Genomic DNA, 16,016 nt, shown 5'->3' with positions numbered 1-16,016 from the left:
AATGCAAATTTTGTTTAAAATTTATAAAAACATTTGAAATGTTTAGCATTTTAACTGGACCTGCTTAAATGGCATGCTCATTCAAGTAAGATTTTTTATTTTATTTTGAAGTATAACAATTAATATACAGTGGTATGGTTATCTGTCTTTGGGCAAGACACTTCACCCACATTGCCTAGTATGAATGTCGTGTGTGAGTGAGTGTCGAAGGGTGCGATGGCGCACTATGGCAACCTCGCTTCTGTCAGTCTTCTCCAGGGCATCTGTGGCTACAACAGTAGCTTACCACCACTAAGTGTGGAGTGAAAGAATTAATTCTGTAAAGCCCTTTGAGTGTCTATGATAAAGCGTTATATAAAATCCAATGCATTATCATTATATAATATTTGACAATATCACAATGTCAATGTGCTATTTGATGTGGGGTAAAAAAAAATAAACTCATCCTTTTTGTCATTTAAATGGAATATAAAACTGTATCTACACAAAAAGGCAATTTGTTATTTTTTTTTTTTTACCAAAAATGCTGCAGCAGAGTAGTGTTAGATGACTATCTCCACTGTTACTTCTAAATAATCAACTAAAAAATGAGGAATAAGTCCTTAGCAGTTTGAACCAAATTGTACAAAACTATTTAAAATTAAACAAAGTTGTTAACTGTTTCATTACTCTGAAGCTGAACGCATGATCATAATAGCCACAGTAGAAACAGTTCCTCAACCTTCCAGCAGATGGCACCCAAACCTCATGTTTCCCAATAGAGAGAAGCAATAAACCACGTTTTAAGACAGTAGATACATTTATATACTCTTTTTTCTTTACAACAGAGTTTTCCCATCGTACAGGATGACCGAAAGAAAGAAAAAAAAAAGAAAGAAAGCACAATACTGTCAATCAACCCAACTCATAGGAACGCATGATTGTCAATTACAGTGGTTCACAAAGTAAAGTACTTACTGAGAATAAATAATCTACAGATATATGTACAATATGCACAACAAGAGTTGAATGGAAGTGCAAATAAAGCTTTGGATCCCTGTACAGGAAAAAAAAAAAGGTTAGCAAATGTAGGCCGCGCCCCCATCCGTCCCCGACACACAGTAGAAATAGTCATCAACAAGTTATCGAATGACAGGATATTTAGTTACACTTAGGCTTTGAGCTCCTGTTTTTAATGACTTTTAATCATGAGCATACAGACACTGGCGAGAGCAAAATGAACACGTCACGTTATGTACAATGTATCATCGCATTCCATGGAAAACTGCAGCGTAATCCGATGACGATCAAGGCAACAATCACGGGACTACAGGCAGCTGAGAGGGAAGGAGGGATCCAAAAAGGAGAGCAGTCAGTGCAGCGGGGGGGGAAACAAATGAGCTCCAGCTCCACAAACAGGCTGCACACCTCTGCAGCAGCTGGTCCTTCACCAGAGGAAGTGGACAGCTGCACAGCACACGTGTGTGTTCCTTGCTCCCGCTGGCTTACACTAGTCGTAATGCACACATGTGAGCTGCAGGCGTCCATCAAGTCCATACAAATTCATTTCTGCTGGGTAAAGCGGTTCCTTGTTATCCAGAGTTCAAGTACTCCAGTGCCACTTCATAGCAGAACTTGTACTGCTCCTAAGACACAGAGAGACACACAGATGTGTTCACATTTTCACTTGTTGATGTACATGTTTTATTCATTGTATCAATATCCTTTATCTAACCAGGAAAAAAAAAAAACTCATTGTGATTCTTTTACAAGAGTGACCTGGCCAAGACGGCAGCACCAAAAACACTGAACGGTTACAGCAAACACACACAACACACAAATAAAATGGAAAGTGTCTACTTGTACGGTTGTGAAGTACGGACAACCCCCAGTGCTATTGGTACGATTACCTAAGTACAAGTACGTAGCGCGTTAGGGTTAGTTTTAGGGTTAGGATTAGGTTATAACCCAATATCGCAACAATGTTTTGAGTTAGGGTTTGGATTAGGGTAAGGTTTAGTCTAGACCTAAACTGGCCAATGACTGAGCTATCACATGACCAAAACTGTCCAAATAGGGGTGTTGCGTACGGATAGAAAGTCGGTATATATACGGCAACCGTACAGATAGCCACTGCCAATAAAATGTGGTCGCACACTATAGGAGAGCCAAGGTGAATTTAGATAGCTTATTTCCCTTTCTTGTATAAATGTCTTGAATTCCCCCAGAGTTACAAAATGTGTCAATTTCAAGTCCTTCAGCACATCATTCAAGGTAGACGAGTCAGAACATTTAAAGGCCCTTTTGCCCAGTTCAGTTCTGACTCTCAGCACCTGTATTTGTGTGGTGTCTTGATAGCGCAAGTCATGATGTTTTGTATATTTATCCCTGTTCTATCATATTTTGTTTTTGGCAGGTCAACTTGAACTAGGATGACACCAAAACCATTAACTTCACCATTGCTTGTGAGGTTTGTTCTGTTTGTTGCGTTTACATAAAGCCCTACGTGATGTTAAGCGATGTTGGGTTGTTAGAAAGGCACTGTATAGATTTAAATGATTCTTTTTATAAAGAAAGTGTCTATTTGTACGGTTGCCGTACGGACAACCCCCGGTGCTATTGGTACGGTTACAGAAGTCCAAGTACGTAGTGTCTTAGGGTTAGGGTTAGAATGTGTATCATTCGTTCATTCGTTTTTCATTGTGTAAAAAACACATAAAAAACAAAAAAAAAACATTCATTATTTTACCTAACGCAGAAGAACTGCACCAGTGCGAGAGTGTGAAAAGGCTTATTCTGCCGTACTGCCGTTAGTGTCGGATGAGAGTACACTTCCGTGTCACGTACTTTGGCCAATCGGTAATGGAGAAAACAAATAAAGGTGTTTGTTTTTCTGCTTTTCGTTTTCTGTACCGAAGCAAAAGAGCTTGAATTTGAAAAACAAGGCATTTTCCGTTTTCTCGTTTTGGTTTTGGAAGCAAATATCAAATAATGAGTGTTTTACTTCTTTTTTATTACATAATGAAAAACGAATGAACGAATGATACACGGATTGGTTAAGATTAGGTTATAACCCAATATCGCAAAAATTTTTAGGGTTAGGTTTAGTCTTAGTCACGTGATCTAAACAGGCCAAATGGGGCGCTGCGTATGGATAGAATGTCGATATATTAATACGGCAATCGTACGGATAGCCACTGCCTTTTAAAAAATACTTACCAAGGTTTACAACCTCTACTTCAAAATCTGCTCGTTTAATTCTGTTAATTCTAGTTCTGTTTTTTTCACAGTTCCCGTCCATATGTTAATTTCTACAGTATTCCTAAACAGAACAAAACGTATCATGTAATCTGCTGCCTATAACTCCTCTATATTTGATATACAGGACATGCTACAGTATGTCTGCTCTCTCAAATGTGTTGGGAGAAATTTGCACAGGTGTAAAGAGAGTAATGGTATATCCTACTCAAGTAGAAGCACTGTAACTTCATTGATATTGTGCTCAAGTACAAGTACAAGTAAATCATACATAAAATACTCAAGTACAAGTAAAAAGTAGCTCAATTAAAAGCACTCAAAATACAAGTTACTAGTTACTTTCACCTCCCATGTTTATTTTTGGTAATAAATTTTGCCACGGTTCCCTTGCGCGCAGTAAACATCTCATGTATAAATTTAAAAAGGAAGAAACCGTCTGTATGAAATAAAACATTTGTCAAAATGCACAATTCATTTTTAAATGAATACCAATGAATTCAATTTTGAAATAAAAAAAATTCAAAGGCTTTAAGTAAAGCTACATTTATGAACTCTAAAACAAAAAAAACAAAAAAAACCTCCATTCAATGCTATTTTGGCACCATACATTACGTTTAATCTGATTGGTTGGCTAGGATGTGATGCATTTGATTGATGTCTGGTCATTTCATTTTTTGTAGTTTCACAATGTCCGATCATCTTTTAAAAAAATAAAACTAACACTGGTAATTAACTCAGTAACGGTTGGGTGTAGAAATATAACAAATTACCTAATTTGTTTATGTTTTTTTAATATTTATGCTAAGTAAAATGACTGATTTAGAAATATACTCTAAAATGTACAAGTACCCATAAAACCCATCAATTACAGTAACATGAGTACTTTCACCTCTGGATTCCGTGTTTGTGTAGAAAACTGTAAAACAAGTAGCCTCTCACCAGCAGGTCCACCATGTTGGGTTTATTGTTCCTCAGCGTTTTGACTGCATGGAAAACGTCCACAGAGCGCTGGTGCTGAAGCATCTCACACACGATGCTGATGGCACAGAAGGTCCCGCTGCGACCGCCTCCGTTCCTGAACATGTGATGGAAAAACCGTTAGAACCACAAAAAAAATCGACATCTAGGAATGCCTTCAAAAAGTCCTGATGATGCAGCGATGGTCTGCGGCCAGTAGGTGGAGATGTTTTATTTGTAATGGAGTTGGTGGCACTTACAGGCAGTGGACCACAGTGCGTCCTTCGCCTCCATCGTACTCCTCCTGCCACTTGTCCACCTGTCGGATGAGCTTGAGGAAGGAGCGCTTGGACATGGGTGTGTCTCTGTACATGGGCCAACCCAAGAACTGGAACTGCTGCACCATCCTGTAGCCGTCCTGTGGCTGCAGGGGAACCATATTGGACATTATTCCATGTTCTCACACACACACACACACACACACACACACACACACACACACACACACACACACACACACACACACACACACACACACACACACACACACACACACACACACACACACACACACACACACACACACACACACACACACACACACACACACACACACACACACACACACACACACACACACAGAGGTGGGGGTTAATCATTGCTGTGCAGAGATGCTGTCAAACCACCGCCATAGGGGGAAGTAAAGCCTTGCAGAGTCTGAATGGAAAAGGATAAAGAGCACCAAGAGTCACAGAGGAAACTGTTGTAGACATAGGACAGGTAGATGCTGACGGACAATCTGAGTCCCACCTGTCACAGATTGTGCGTGATTAGACCCCACATGCTGTCAGAGCTTCAGCTGGCCAGAGGACGCTTACATCACAATGGTATAACAAGGATGGGTTATTGACGATTAGGGACAGGCTGTCTAGCTAAAGAGTTTATGCAGGTGATGCCAATGTGGGTCAGGACCCTCACTGAACCCTCAAAAATAAGGTCAGAACATCCAAGTGAGCAAAAAAAAAAGTGATGGAGAGTCCAAAACTGATATTTGGAGATTGGTTAGATTATCAAAGGTTCACATTTAACCAATAATCTAAGCTTTTTTTTTTTCAATTGTGGTGTTCACTATGTGGTTTTCTAAAGCAGAGGTGCACAGCTCTGGTCCTTTAGGGCAGGGGTTCTCAACTGGTCTTGCCCTGGGACCCACATTTTGCCAAGGTCATTAAATAGAGACCCTTGTTTTAAAAAACATAAATCTATATATTTTCCTGTGCAACATGCATTTCACAGCATGCCTGTCAAAAGAAAAGTTTCTTTCAACAATAAAAGGCACGTCCAACATGAGAAACAGACATTAAGTATTTGTTTATTTTTGACCAGCTGTCCGCGACCCACCCAGTACAAGTCCGCAACCCACTTTTGGGTCCCGACCCACCGGTTGAGAATCTCTGCTTTAGGGATCCAGTCCTGCATGTTTAATGTATGTCATAACTCAGGGGTCTCAAACTCATTTTAGTTCAAGGGCCAAATACGGAGTAATTTCATCTCAAGTGGGCCACAACTTTTATGTTGGAAAACGTGGAATTTCAACATTATAATTGTGCCGTAGTTTACACTTCTACATATACATAAAATATTAAATATGTAAGAAACTGACAAAATCAAAGCAATAAGTGACAGATATCAGTCCCAACAGGATCTTCACTTTAAATTTTCTACAATTTGTGACAATTTCTATTTAATTAATGGAAATTTTATGTAATAATTTGAATGATTTTGTAAGAATTTTGAGTTTTTTCAACAGTTTAACATTAAAAACGACTGCAATCATGCGATAAAAGCACCCTGAGTGTTGAGTTTAGTTTACACAATGATTCATGTCTTCTCTGTCATTTTTACTTTCTCCTTTTCAGACAAATTGGATGCTCCAAAGGGCTGAATTTGATTTATAACTCTTTATTGGGCCTTCTGCAGAGCTGCACAACAAATATCTTCAATTAAAGTGTGTTAGAGCACAGTCCTGTCTGAGCATCTTGGTGTCATAAATAGATGGATTTTAGGCAAACAAGCATTTATGGATTTCCTAAAAATGTATCTTTCATGCCCTTGACTGTTAATGCAATCAGTAAATCAGTAAAATTTCCAATACTAAGATTAGGATAATTATTAGGTGACAAAAGCAGCATATGGCAGTGATTCCCAACCTTTTTTGGATCGTGACCCCATTTTGATATCAAGAATTTCCTGGCGACCCAAAAGACAGAATTACTTTTTGATCATGTTTGTTATACTGTATTAAAAAATACAGGGTAGCCAGGTGTAGTGATGAGTTGTAAGCTGTATTTTATTATTGTTCATAAGATTTATATTTGACAAAAGAATAGAATAGAGCTGTTTAAGATTGTGTGTTGTTTTAATTTGAAAAAGTGTATGATTTATTGGAAAAAAAAACATTTCTAATCAGTAATTTTTTTCTTTTTTTTATCAATTACTAGACATTCCAGGTGACCCTACATGAGGTCCCGACCCCAAGGTTGAAAAACACTGGTATATGGTGTATCCTTTTCCCTTAGCATCTGTGAAACCTTGTGCTCCATTCAAACCCTGGGCCCCTAACCGCTGATCCAACACACTGTTGTCAAAATGCCTGGAAGAGATAATTAGTGCATCTCTTTTGCTGTGTCATGCATCTGTTTTACCAAGAGACTTTACTTGTAGAACAACTACAACCCACATGATAATAAGTGGTGGCACACTTTAGTCTCTGGTTTCACTGGTAATCAGACTATCTGTTGACTGGTTTCCATCTGTGAAACATGTTAATCCAGATTTTCAAACATGAATTTTTTTTAAATACAGTTTTAGGAATTGTGTTGAACATAAAAATGTGCTCATATGAAGTACGCAGAGACTTGTATTGTGCAAAACAGGGGTCCCCAACTACCGGGCTGGGGACCAGTATCAGTTTATAGATCATTTGGTACCAGGCCGCAAAGAAAGACTGAGGTTTAAAAAAATGAAAGGTATTTTAATTTTATTGATGTTCCATGTTATTGTATTTTGGAACACTTGCTGGACTAAATCACACAATGCTAGGAATAGAGTTACTGTGGTGTGCGATGCACAAACACGCACACACCTACACCTTTGTAACTTGGCTAAGAGGTCCAATCTACTGCTGGAAACAGTATTTCTAATCTATGGAAGACGAGACACTATCCAAACAACAACCTATTTCTACAGCGGAGTTCCCACTTTAAAGGGGCAATATTATGAAAAAATCACTTTACAATGTTTTTACTACAGTTATATACATCCCTTTAACCTCATTCAGAGGGCCAAAGTTGAAAAAGTTCTGTTTCCTTCCTCACTTGCTAGTCCACATTTTGTAAAAAGTCAGCTCCAAACGGGTGAGTTGGATTTTTTTCCCGCTTATGAGTCATAAGGGGGAAACTCCTCCTCCTGACAATCCTGGCTCCTCCTACCCAACATAAGAACGTGAGCTCCTCCCTCTCAAACAACCTCACAGGTAAAAAATAAAATGGCTAAGGCAGGTTAATATCACAGTTAATATTTTTACGTTCCGTATATATAGATAATCCAAAGCGCAGCGCGAGTGCTCACAATCAGTTTCACTCTCATATCGCCTTTATAACATGAGCTGACGTGTTTGTGACCCAATGCGACGCAGCGGTAGGACAAAACAAATGACTATCACCTTAAATTGACAATTCCTGTGGTTAGAAGAGGTAAGCAGGAGAACAAAGTGACTGTTAATGATTTACTGCTGCTGCTGTGGTAAACACACACCTTGAAGTGTCGGACTCACAATCACAATAGCCGCTTAAATAGCCATGTGTTTTACTGTTATGTGCAGTTTTTTTGGCCGAAAACAATAACAAGAGAGTGTGGACAGCAAAAGACAATCGCTATGGTAATAAAGCTGTGGTGTGGGGTCGGCATCTACTCATGCATATGCGTGAAGGCCTAAAAACAGCCTGTTTTTAGGAACCTTCTGAAAGTGACTTTTCAGAGGGATAAAACTCCGGAAAATAAACCAAAATACTTTGTAGTTGGAGTTCTTAAAACAATTAGAGATGGGAGAAAAATTGCATCATAATGCACCTTTAAGGGCAGCTAACTTGTAAACCTTCTGGCATACTGGCATTGAGGCTAAGCACCTACACTCAACCCAAGTACTAGTGCAAGCATAGGGTGACTTTGGTTCTGCACAGCTTGAATGGACAGAGTGGGATGTGTGAGGTGTGCAGTCACACACTAAATTGGCTGTTGTTCTCACAGCAGGAGAGACAAATAAGTTACAATCAATGGGTACGGGGAGGCAAGAGGGCGTGTGTCAGACTGGTTATAACTTCATCACATTTTTCCAGAAGACTGCGTGTGGAGGTTTGTCTTTGATGGGTCACCGTACCCGAGCTGCGTTGTAGATCCGGAATATTCTGCTGATGATGTCCTCCTCCAAGTCCGCAGAGACAAACTCCACCTGGATGGGTCCATGGCGGTGGACGCCGTTTTCCGGCCAGTACTGTGGGCACAACTAAACCGAAGAGGCACGTGGACGGACACACACACATCAATGCAAACATACCAACACACATACACACAAATGACAAACAGGGAAGAAGATGATTCATTAGCTTCTTATCCAAACAGTTCATCTCCTATTTACACAGACATCGTGCATCATTGCGCATGTGGAGAGTATCTGCATGAATCAATATGCAGTGTTTTATTTTGAAAACTAAAGAGCATTTCGTTCATCAGCAGCTCAGCGTCATACTTCGGCTTTCTGCAAATCCTCTGACCTTTTGTTCAACAAATCCAACATGAATTTCTTTTAAAAGAGCAGCTTTTCTTAAATCGTTCTCCAAGCTGGGAACGTCGATCGGTCATAACATCTCTGTTGATTCTACCACCTGTTGATTAGATATTTACCCGTTTTTCTTTTATATTTACACGACTGTAGTTGTGCATCACCACAAAGGAAGAGATCGATTGGAGCTATTGCCGAACTAGTTTTGCCAAACGAAAAGGAGATTAAACTTTTGTTCCCAACGCTAGCATGAAGCTTTCCTTTACACAATTAAAAGTTCACAAAAAAGTAATGACTGCACTTCAAACTTTTCTTAACAAAATAAAAGTACTCGCTTTGTGAAGACTTGGAATCAGTTGATAGACGTGAATTTACTTCACTAACGAGGAAAGTAAAGCTCACAGGACACATGTACTAGTCACGTTTAAAACACGTTTTATGAATTTACAAAAAACAAAAGACGTGCACGTTCATTTAAAAAACAAAAATAAATAAAACTTGAAAGCGTTTTTCCTTGAAATACAACCAATGAGAGACAGCCATTTTTGAATATAAAGTAGGGTTTGATTTTCATCTCTATTTACATTTTTCTAGTGCTTTTTGCTATGCTTTCTTTGAATGTATTTATTACTAAGGACAACAAAGGAATTCGTGAGCTTTTAACGTGTCGAGAGCATTTATTCCACGTTTGTGTGCACAGAGCACCTGTCGGACATCATGGTAGAGGAGACAGAGTGGATATTTTAGTGATTCCGAGGAGGTAAGACGGTGCAGACCATTCCTTCCTGATGACTAGTTTTTTTTTTTTTTTAGTAACCATGGCTACTTCACAAGGACTTATGACAAATATCTAAACCTCTTGTAAAACACAAATTATTTTTTGGAACAAGGAACCTACCTAAACTTTCTAAGTTTTTATGTTTATTTGTTTTTTATTTTATTTTATTTTATTCTCTTATTTTTTTTTGTAAAATCACTTTTTTTACTTTTAAATTTCAAAAAACTTTCTTTTTACTTTTTTCCCCACTATTTAAGATTTAGTCTTAAAGTTTTTTTTTTTTTTTTTGTTATATTTTGTTTTACTTACCATTTGTTTTTATTTGCACTATGGGGGTTTTAATAAAGTATAACATTTTATTTAATTGACAATGAACATGAAATAGTTCTACTTTTGCTTTTTCTGCTTCTTTTTAACAATATTAAGATTTAAAATCTCCAATTCCCTCTCGATTGGCCACACATACTAACAATTGATAAACTGTTGATCAGAAAGCTGAACTGTTTATAATGTAATGGAGTTTAGTGATAAAAAAATGTAAAAAAAAAATTCTAAAACTTCACTGATAATGTAACAGCAGCAGTGCTGGAAAGTGCACATCGGTGCCACCTGGGATAACTCATCAGAGCTGCAAAGTCCCAGTAAGCCCAGTTAAGAGCGGACACCTGGGGAGCCCACGGCCACTCTCAAAGCTCTAAATTCGAGTCTTGAAAAGTTTCACTAAGATGGGAATGATTCTGCAGTGACAGGAGTCGCCCAGTCTGAGCAAATAATGGGAGAAAAACCACTTTATAACAATTCAAATAACACGTCTTCATGGCTGAACACACAAACATGGAGAACTTTCTCTCTCTTCCCCTCAGATAAAGCACCACTTTCACTGTCGAGCATCCTGTGAGAGCCCGTCAAAAAGCAGGAAATTCTTCACAAGCAAAAACAAAGATGTTGATGGAGGAGATGGTAATACTCCCTCTCCCTCGTCCCACCCACACCCCTCCACCGTCTCTTTCCCTCCCCACCTGTGCTACTTCCTGGGCTGGCTACAGTGAGAATATTGAATGAATGGCCTTTTATATTTATCTAGCTATCTATCTCTCCATCCATCCAGTCCGTCCGTCAGTCAGTCAGTTTGCCAAGGGAAAGGGGATTTGGAGCGGGAAAGCTGCCTGGCTTCAGGCTTTGATCCTCTGGTGTTATGACAGAGCCTGAGGCTGAGAAATCTGGAGTCTCTTCCTCGGGCCTGTCTCTGTCACTACTTCCATGGCAAGTCCTCTCCCACTCTGCAACATCTATCTCATTCCATATACAGTATCCTCTGTACACTCAAAAAACAAACACTGGCTTCATACCAGAAGAAAACACAACAAAAGTTAATCTCCCTACCAAGCCAGTGTCCACGCCATCCATTGGTTTCACCTGTTAACCCCCAGCCTCTTTTCTCCAAAAATCCCACACCCAAAACAAAAAACGTTTTTTCAAATTTTTTACATGATCTACATGGCTAATATTTTGTCAAATTGAAGTAGGACCAATAATTTTTAGTCTTATTTTTGACCACTAGAAATAAACACATATTATGAAGTTTGTGCTGTGCCATGCGTAATGCAATTTTTCATTCTACTCATTAATGCCGTTACACATGGGTCTTATTCAGCAATGCTTTGACCAATCAGAATGCGTGTAAAGCTCAGAGCCTGTAGAAATTGGTGATATAAAACACTTTGGGAGTGGGCTTTAGCCCTGGTGAATCAGAGCTGGATAAAGGAGGGACCAGTCATTTTACGCACGAGTGCTGTGCAAACTGAAAAATGCCCGGATGTCAGTAATGGCGGTATCTATTTGACGACACAATTTGGATTTATCAAAATATGTAGTTTTATGCATAATGGGGAAACTTTTAATAAGAAACAACAAAGATAAGAGACAATTTATCATCATTGCTGACTTTCGCCACTGTGGAGTTTCTGATTTTGTGGCATTGTTTGAAACGTAAAATCACCGACCTGTATTGCACTGGATTTAGCTCAGCCCATAAATTGTAAAAAGAATGGATGACACACGGGGAAATGAAGCTTATATTTTTAGGGCTCCCCCTGCTGACTGGCTGCAGTATAGGTCATAAACCCCGCCTCCTCAATGATAACAGATGGGATGTGGGTCAAACTGTAAAGTTAAATTACTCATCACATAATATTTTTCCAAACTTAAACTCTGCTGTGATCATTAGTTATTATTACCCTACATTGTGTTCAAGTGTTCATTTTTCTGTGAAGTTTGTTTTTAAATAAGTTATTTGAGGTTGAAAAACGGGATTTGACGTCATATATGACGATGATTGACAGCCTCGGATCTTGCGTAGCTCTCTTTGTGAATAGCAGTTACGTTGTGAAGGAAAGTCGGGACGCCATTAAACTTTTCCGTTTAGTTTTTTTCGTCTTTTTTGAGCTACTAGTACTAGTACTAACCTCTATGATCTGATCATCTGAACAAGACGTTGGTAGACATTCCAGCGGGGATACCACTTAAGGTCTTGTCATAGCTGGGCTGTGTAAGTCATCAGGGCAGTACGCCAAATGGGCGGGGCGTGTTACCAGACGGACCCTACAGCGCAGACTCTGGCTCCAAATGACGTCAAATTTGCAAGATGGCAGCGCCCCTAAGTACCGTATTTTGGCTTCAAGAACGATGAGTGGAAACAGCTACAGCGCACGCCCACTGGCTCGGCCCGTAGTTTCACGTAGTGTCTTGCAATGGAGCGCTGCGTTTAATTTGAGAAGCATAGGACTGAACAAGTCTGAGTTTGAACATAATGGCCTGGTTCTGAATTTGGGTTGACTACAGTTTTAGTTGAGTTTCATAGGATTGCAGAAAGGTATGTGATTTAATCATTTCTCTACGACATTTCGACCTGTGAGAGTCACAGAGGCCGGAGCTGCCCCTGCAGGCGGGTCCAGTGGAGTTGTAGAGGTACACACAGCCCTGTTATGAGCTAGCACCAGCCTTTGAGTGTTATTATGGCGTGGTTTGTGTGTTTGTGTATTAGGTCGGGTTTACCTGGGCTGGGTCGACATCGTTGAGCATCACGATGGATGTGCAGTGGTAGTCCAGCACCAATCTCCAAAAGTCCTTTACTGTATTTGGCAACGGATGCTGGGTCACTATGAACGCAGACGGCTGCTTGTAGCTCTAATTAAGGAGAGATTGAACAGAAATTAAACCCTCCGCTTTCTGTTAGAAATTATAGTTGTTACATGCTGTTTTTATTTTACATTCAAGAGCCTAAACTTGTCAGAATTCAGGAAAGATAATCATCATCAAAACGTATGAACATTACATTCTATGGACAAAAACCAGAATGATGTAAAGGTCTTTATCATTTGGGGCGCATTCAGTAAACCCAGAACATAGAAAACATAGAACAACTGGTGGTCAAATTTTGTGTGGTCCCCAAAACTAATAGTATAAAATGACTCACAAACACTCAGAAAATGAATAAAAATACACAAAATGTTTCCAAAAACCCACAAAATCAAAGAAACATACACAAAATAAAACACAGACAAAAGGAGAAGAAAGTCACAAAAACAAAAATACAAAAGATAACTCCAAAAACACACAAAATGACAAAAAAAAAAGCACACAAAATGACTCCAAAATACACACTAAAACGATAAACTTTGCTCCAAGTCTAAATGGTAATTTTTCTAAACGCTGACATGAATTTTGATAATGTAGCCTTTGGCTCAAATATAATCACTTTTTTTACGTGGTCAAAGTTGCTCACCTCTAAAGTATATAAGAATAATCATCTGCAACATCGCCTAAGTAGACTAGGTCGATGTTGACACACTTACTGACAATAAATCAAACGGTACAGATTTAAAGCAGTATTATAGAAAACCAATTAATGCTGCAGGCTTGATTCCATGCAAATGTTTTTTTTACAGCGTGTTAAACTTTAGGCCCGTGGGCTTAAAGCTGCTCCATCAGAGCATCAAATCCAGCCAGCGGGAGGATATAGAGTCAAAATTAAAAGGAAAAAGGAATTAAAATGAGCTATTGCTCAGCTCCAGATATGAGTGAAGGGTTGCTTTGGACATTAATAAATACTCTGATCTGAAAGTAGGACTTTACCTGTGATGAACACTCTTTGTTTAAAGTTGCATTTATTCTAACATAAGGGTCGTATTTGGCACCTGGACTAAAGAAGCTGACACTCTTGTTTGTGGATATTCAACATTTAAATATACGACAGACAATCCAAATAAAGATAGAAGCTGAAACATGTAGAAATATTGTTTGCATAAAAACCAACTATTGTTTTGAATGTTCTTTAGCGGTTGTTTTAGCGGTTATCCTGGAGAAACCGTTAATCCAAGGCAGGATGGATTCCTGCTTTCATGATGTTAACAACAAATTCTCGGAATAAAGATAGTTACACGGAAAAATATATATATCTATTTTTAAATCTGGGTTTCGGAGAGCAAATTAGGGCGGCTTTTTCACTTCCGATACCAATATTGCAGCCTTGAGTATTGGCAGATACCAATATCAATCCAAGATGATATCAGCACAAATCATACATAGTTTTATTACTTATTTTGTAGCGTGGAATGTTGGAAACGTTTTAATCATATTACTCATAAAGAGAACAATAGTCAGCAACAGTTGGCATGAGAAAAACTGACCCATTTATTACAAATCTACAGTATGTGTGATATATATTTTAACTTTAAACATAAGAATTTTCTACAATCAAATAACATTAAAGTGCAAAATAAATACTAATTTAACTTTAACATAGTATTCTACAACTGAATAGAATGAATAAAAATTGCATTAGAAGACCCTGAAAAATAACCTCAAAACGAATGAAAACAAATGTAGACGATTTGGTAGTTCCTGGAGCACAGCTTTGTGATAAAAAATAAACTGAAGTGAAAAACACTAAAAAAAAAAAAAAAAGCATTTTAATCAGAAGTCTCTTACATCCATCAGCGCTGCGTTGATGTAATTGGAGCTCTCTCCGTCGATGGTGATCAGGAAGGGCAGGCAGCGGTCCGGTGGCAGCACGTCCATGCAGCGGTTCTTCTCATGGTTCCTGGGCAACAGGGCGATGCTGCAGTCCTCCACCCGCAGTGTGGGAGTCACCATGTTTAAAGTCTGGGCAGGTTCAAGCAGAATTACACGCTGTCAGACCACCATAGGAAGGTAGACACTTGGGTCTACTTGAGTGTGCTAATTATGTCCCAATATGGTAATTAACACTGCAATTATTTAATCAGAAACATTAGCGATAGCTCTGACTCCCCTGATGTGACTGCGATTAAACCTGGAATCTCACTGCTCCGATTGGGCCAAAGAGGGGTGCAACTATTATAAATGAAGGCAATGTGATACATTTGTTACTGATTGGCCCCAATGGGGGGAAGCTGCAGGATTCATCAAGACAACGTGTACTTTTGTTTTGAGCCAAATTTAAAGCTTCATTAACCCTATAATGCCAAACGATTTTTGGAACTCTCTAGTATACATGATCATTGTGATGTTTTTTTTTTTTCTCGAAAAACCCAATGTATACAATTACAGTATATAGGATAATCCACCATGAGGCAGTAATTGACTCAGCAGAGGCCTTTTCAGCAACTCTACAATATTGTCATTTGAGGAAAGAGGCACAAGTGGTTTTAGAGGAAGAACTTTTCCAATTTTGAAAAGGATGAAGGTAAGAAAAACATTCACATTTTCACTGAAATTAAAATCCCACTAACTTTCTATTTCATAATCTCTGTTTTAGTAAAACTGTTTTGAAAACGGTGGATCAGATTTGATACAGCAGGTCTCTGAGATCATGTAACTAAATCTGCAAATTGTAATTTTATTGCATTTCATTCATTTTACATATCATCAAGCAACAAAAAGTATTTATTTTATTTATCAAGTAAACTAAATACATGTTTAAATTGAAAAATTTGGTAACCAACATAGGAAACAGACAGACAATGTGCATCTCTATCTGAACAAGGTCGGGAACTGTTTTCAGGCCGACCAACATGCAGAATAAAAAGTTTGTGATTCACAAAATAAGGAAAAATAAGTGAATTATTAAATGTTATAGACTTCACCGTGCTAGTTCCATTGGTGGATATCTCATTGTTGCATGAAAATAGCACTAAAATATTCTTATGTATGTATGGAATTATTTAT

General features: G+C 38.6%; 1 protein-coding gene across 13 annotated transcripts in view; it reads right to left on the bottom strand.

The window, feature by feature from the left end:
• Nucleotides 1–1,144: 1,144 nt before the first annotated feature.
• Nucleotides 1,145–16,016, bottom strand: part of LOC114478755 (receptor-type tyrosine-protein phosphatase mu) — a 229,975-nt gene continuing 215,103 nt past the window's right edge. For 12 of the 13 annotated variants that reach the window (XM_028471987.1, XM_028471977.1, XM_028471983.1 and 9 more), the window contains 6 exons: nucleotides 14,799–14,972; nucleotides 12,864–12,995; nucleotides 8,630–8,755; nucleotides 4,455–4,618; nucleotides 4,177–4,312; nucleotides 1,145–1,625 (listed from right to left, as the gene is read on the bottom strand). In XM_028471987.1, the coding sequence (XP_028327788.1) occupies nucleotides 1,572–1,625; nucleotides 4,177–4,312; nucleotides 4,455–4,618; nucleotides 8,630–8,755; nucleotides 12,864–12,995; nucleotides 14,799–14,972 (786 nt within the window). In that variant the 3' untranslated portion in view covers nucleotides 1,145–1,571. The remainder of the gene's footprint in view (nucleotides 1,626–4,176; nucleotides 4,313–4,454; nucleotides 4,619–8,629; nucleotides 8,756–12,863; nucleotides 12,996–14,798; nucleotides 14,973–16,016) is intronic. The other variant, XM_028471981.1, reaches the window with a different exon arrangement.

This window comes from Gouania willdenowi, chromosome 17 (assembly GCF_900634775.1).
Source record: "Gouania willdenowi chromosome 17, fGouWil2.1, whole genome shotgun sequence".
NCBI classification, from domain to species: Eukaryota; Metazoa; Chordata; class Actinopteri; order Blenniiformes; family Gobiesocidae; genus Gouania; species Gouania willdenowi.
Note: the sequence above shows the minus strand (reverse complement) of the source record. Positions and strands in the feature narration are given on the sequence as shown.